The 4797-nt window shown below is 23.5% G+C and overlaps 1 protein-coding gene across 1 annotated transcript; it reads left to right on the forward strand.

The window, feature by feature from the left end:
- The first annotated feature begins 202 nt into the window (after positions 1-202).
- LOC134833749 (intracellular coagulation inhibitor 2-like) lies at positions 203-1611 on the forward strand. The gene is made up of 2 exons (XM_063848186.1): positions 203-262; positions 326-1611. The coding sequence occupies exons 1-2, from the start codon at positions 212-214 to the stop codon at positions 1454-1456; spliced, it is 1182 nt and encodes a 393-aa protein (XP_063704256.1). The 5' UTR covers positions 203-211; the 3' UTR covers positions 1457-1611.
- The last annotated feature ends 3186 nt before the right edge of the window (positions 1612-4797 follow it).

A 4797-nucleotide genomic window follows, 5' to 3' on the forward strand; every position in this document is an offset into this window, starting at 1 on the left:
AATTATAAAAATAATTTATTTTATTTATTTTTCATTAATTTTTTCTAAAATAATTTTTTTAATTACAGAACGACAAAGTGTGAATTTCATTAAAAAACCAATTAAAATTTGAGAGAGATTAATTATCAGTTATTGAATCTCAAAAACTTACAATGTTGCAATTTCTTGTGAAACTAATCTCATATCAGTCTCAATTGAGATTTCAATTAAGATGGAAGTCATTCAAAATATTACAAGTATTTTCACGGCAGATCTTTTAAAGGTAAAAAATTTACATTTTTTCTTAATTTTTCTCAATATTTCTTAAAAATTTTTCCATTTTTAGTCATCTTATGAATCCTCAGTGACATCAAATGCCTCAAATGCCGTTGTAGCTCCTTACTTTTTGCTTCCAATTGTCGTGTTGGCCTATATTGCCACACAAAATCTCGACTCAATCGATGATTTCAAGGATTCCAGCAGAAATTTGGTCCTTTTGGAGACTCTTACGAACCATAATTTGCAATTCACTTACGCCAGTTACACGGAAAAGTTATCTGAAAGTGTAAAAATCATGAATAAAATGTTCGTGAATGACACAAATGTCTTAAGATATGACGTTAGTGATGCAGCTCGTCGTATGGCAATGAATTTCGAATATTACGACATGACTTGGCGTTATCTGCTAAAGACGGAAATCGAAAATTACGCGAAAAGTCACGGATTTGAGATGAAAGTTACCTTTGATAAGCTAATAAATCAACAAATAATTCTCACGCATGGCGCTCAGTTCAAAGGCGAGTGGGAATTTCCCTTCGACAACAAATACGTGAATTTTATGCGATTTTGGACGGAAGAATTTCATTACACGCTCGTCGAAGCGATGCATTTTGAAGCGAAATTTCCTTATGCCGAATACTGTAACTTGCGAATTGTCGCAATTCCCTACAAAAAAGACCAAAATAAACTGAGTCTCATGATCGTCTTGCCAAATAATCACAGAGAACTCAGAAATCTCGTGAATTATTTGAACGATTATCAAAATAAAATTCTCAAAACGGAATTTCGCATGGAAAATGTCTTCATCGATGTGCCGATTTTTGTCTTGGAGAAAAATGCTTCGTTATCGGATGTCACAAAAAGGATGAAACTTGGGAGACTTTTCGATGGAAATCAAGCTTTGACCTTTGGAGAGCCAGTTTCCTTTGCGAATGCTCCGTCGCGTGTGACAGTAATCGCAAATGCAACAGTGACCTGTGAGGCGAAGGTTAAAGCTCATTGTCCTCCGGAGACAGAACGAAAGATTTATTTTAAGGTAAATCGTCCCTTTTTGTTCTACATTTTGGATATGGAGACGAGAATTCCGTTGTTTTCGGGATTAGTGAGGAATTTGGGTGACATGAAGAAATTTAATAATGAGAATGAGTTTAAAAATGATAAATATTATGAAAATGATCCAAGGTGTCATGAACTTTAGGGCGAAGAAAAATTTTAAAATTAAAAAAAAATAAAAATTTAAATTTTTTTTTAATAATTTTTTAATTTTTAAAGATTTTTATTAATTTTTTACAAACAATTTTTTTTATTAAAAATTAAATTTTATTGAAATTAAAAAAATAATTATTTAAATTTAAAAACGTAAAAATTATTTTAAAAATAATAAATAAAATATAATTTTTTTTATTTTAATAAAAAAAAAATTAAATATTATTTTATTTTAATTTTAAAATTTGATTTTTATTTTAAAAAATTATATAAAAATTATTTTTACAATAAGTAAAAAATTAATTGTAAAAATGTAAAAACATTAAAAAATTGAAATTATCTTTTAATTAAATTTTTTAAAAAATAATTAAATTACAATTAATTTAAATAAAATGTAAAAAATATTTTAAAAATAAAAATTAATTAAATGAATTTCTTAATGAGCTACAATTTTTATATTGATTTTTTTATTTACTTATTTTATTTTATTTTTAATTTTTTTTTTATTAATTTTTTTAAAGATATATTAATTATATTATTAAAGATATATTTAATTATGAAAAAAATAAATAATTTAAAATTAATTTTAAAAAAATAACAATAACTGCCTACATTAAAATTATATTGGAATTAAAAAATAAATAATTTATAAATTAAATTTATTAATATCAAAAAATTTTCTTCAAAATTTTTAATAAATTTTCCAAAAAAATATTAAATTTTTAAAATGTAAAAAAAAAATATTTTTCCAATCAGTCAATTAAAATAATCGCCTGATATTTTTTTTCAATTTAAATTCATTCAATAAAAATCGTTTCGAACAACTTCAATTTACCTTCAGGCGAAATTCCTCTATAAAATTCGTACGAAAAATATTCCAGATAAATAAAACTATAAATTACACCGCAAGAGAAAGTTCTTCTTCTACACAATTCTTCTTTTTCTTCGTCATGCAACTTGTTCTAATTGATAAAAAGTATTTTTGCTCCGAAGATACGAACCGTTGCGTTCAAGGACCTCTCCGCATAACATCTTCAACAAGTAATGACTAGTCAATAACATCAAAACTCAAACAAACCCAACACGCAACATTTCGTTTAAAATTTTTCTCTGCATATTTTTATTGACGTTTTGCATATTTTTTTTTCTATTTAACGCAAACCAGAAATGACAGCAGAATTACACAACGCAACGCAACAAAGTCTTTTTTTTTCTTCTTCAATATTTTATAATTTTTTTTTCACATTTGCCGGAAAATAAACAAAAAATTATTCTAGACATCGAATTAACTCGGCGCACACGAGACACTCACACACAAAATATCGTATCTCCTTCGTCTCTCGGAACATTTTTCTACATGCACCGACTACTACCTTTCTCGTCGCCGACATCGTCGTTGCCGTTTGCCGCTCCGTTGTTATTGTAGTACATTAAATGAAAACACGAGGGGAAAATTGAATGAACAAAAAAAAAGTTTGAAAAAAAATTATCAATGAAAGTTGGCTTAGAAAAAAAAAATACAAAAAAAATTGTACACGTAACGTACAGACGATACAATATTAAGTTATGTTACGTCTACTGAGTTGTATGGAATATTTAAAACTGTTCCTGAGTCGCTTGCTTGCTCGGCTGCTTGTAGAGTAGATACAAGGTCAAGGCAAGTAAAATTTATTTTATTTTTAATTCTGTACGGCTTTTTTTTCCTGTGAAAGGGAAAAGAAATCCAGGGGAATTTTTTCCGTTCTATATAAAATTTAATTTTTTTTTCATGGAGGTTCGAAAAAATAAATAAAATAAATCGGAAGAACTGGGACAAGGTTACTTACGGTATGGATTTAATTGGTTGTGTCTTGTAAGAGAAATTTAACCTTTTTTTGTATATGAAATTCTTTTTCCATGTAAAGGTGAGTAAAATTCTTTATTTTATTTTTTTTCTTCGATTTTTTTGAAATTCATAATTTTTTCGAATTTTTTTAATAATATTGAGATTATTATTTTTTAATTATTAAAAATTAATATATAACGAATTTAAATTAATCATTAAGAAAAATTAAAATTTAATTAAAATTTAAAAAAAAATTAAATATTAAAAAAAACAATTTTAGAAAAAATAATAAAAAAAATTAAACAGAAAGATTTTTTTTAATTTCTGCAAAAAAATTTTTTTTTTTTTTTTTTTTTTTTGAAAATATTGAGTTTAATTTTTAGCAAGTTTAAAAATTATTTTTTCAAATTTGTATCTTTTAATTTTTAATAGAATTTTTTTAAATTTACAATTGAAATTGAGACAAAAAATATTAAATAATTATTTTTTATATAATAAATAAAATAAATAAATAAAATAAAAGAATAAAAATTTAAGTCAATAGTATTAAAAAAAATAAATGAAAAATAATAAAATATATATTTTTTTTAAATTTTATCAGTTCAAAAAAAAAAATTAAAGTATCTATTAAAAATGTTTTAATAAATTAGTACAAAAACTTTCAAAATATTTTCATTGAGCTATCTTTTAATTTTAAAAATATTTTTTTTTAAATTTTTCATTTCCAATCAAAATTGAATTAAAAAATTTTAAATTTTTATTTAAATTATAATTTGAAAATTTTTTATTTTAATTTTAAAATATTTTATTTTATTTTACCTTAATTATTAATTAATGAATTATTTTTATTTATTTAACTCAAATAATTTATTTTTTTAAATGTTTCATATAAAAAATGATAAAATTGAATTTTTGTTTGAATTTAAATTTATTTAAATTAATTTTTTTTTAATAAATTTTACTAAATAAAATAATTTAAAATAAACTCAGAAAAATTAATTTATTGATTTAAAGAAAAATTTAAAAATATTTAATTAAAAAATTCATAAAAAAATTGAAAAATTTAATATTTAATTTAAAAAAATATAAATTTCTAAATAATAATAATTTTAGTTTTTATTCATAAAAAAAAATTTTTTTAGACCAAAATTCTGACACAACTAAAACTATAATAAATAAATTCACTTTCTTATCTTTCGTAACTTTCTCAACTGCATCTCAACTTGCATCATCACGAACAAAATAGAGACGTCGTTGTAACACACTCCGTTAGAAAGATGTAAAAATACTCCCAAGCGGGCCATTATTTTGATTAATATGCTCCTGCTTGTATTTGCAGCTTGATATATCTTACATGAGGAGAGTGCATGTGAGAGTGCATTATCTGTCAAAAGTGTTCGTCTCCTTTTAATTTATTAAAAGCTCCGAGATTCTTTAATCACTCAAAATGGCACGTTGCCTCCTCACTCAGGTAAGCGAATTTTTTTTTTGCATGAAACATTTTTTTG

The sequence above is a fragment of the Culicoides brevitarsis genome, chromosome 1, assembly GCF_036172545.1.
Source record: "Culicoides brevitarsis isolate CSIRO-B50_1 chromosome 1, AGI_CSIRO_Cbre_v1, whole genome shotgun sequence".
Taxonomy (NCBI): domain Eukaryota; kingdom Metazoa; phylum Arthropoda; class Insecta; order Diptera; family Ceratopogonidae; genus Culicoides; species Culicoides brevitarsis.

Bases quoted from the DNA above. Each gene is read 5' to 3' on its own strand.
- LOC134833749 (XM_063848186.1), top strand. From the start codon at position 212: ATGGAAGTCATTCAAAATATTACAAGTATTTTCACGGCAGATCTTTTA. The intron at 263-325 runs GTAAAAAATTTA...TTCCATTTTTAG, and splicing joins TCACGGCAGATCTTTTAAAG to TCATCTTATGAATCCTCAGT.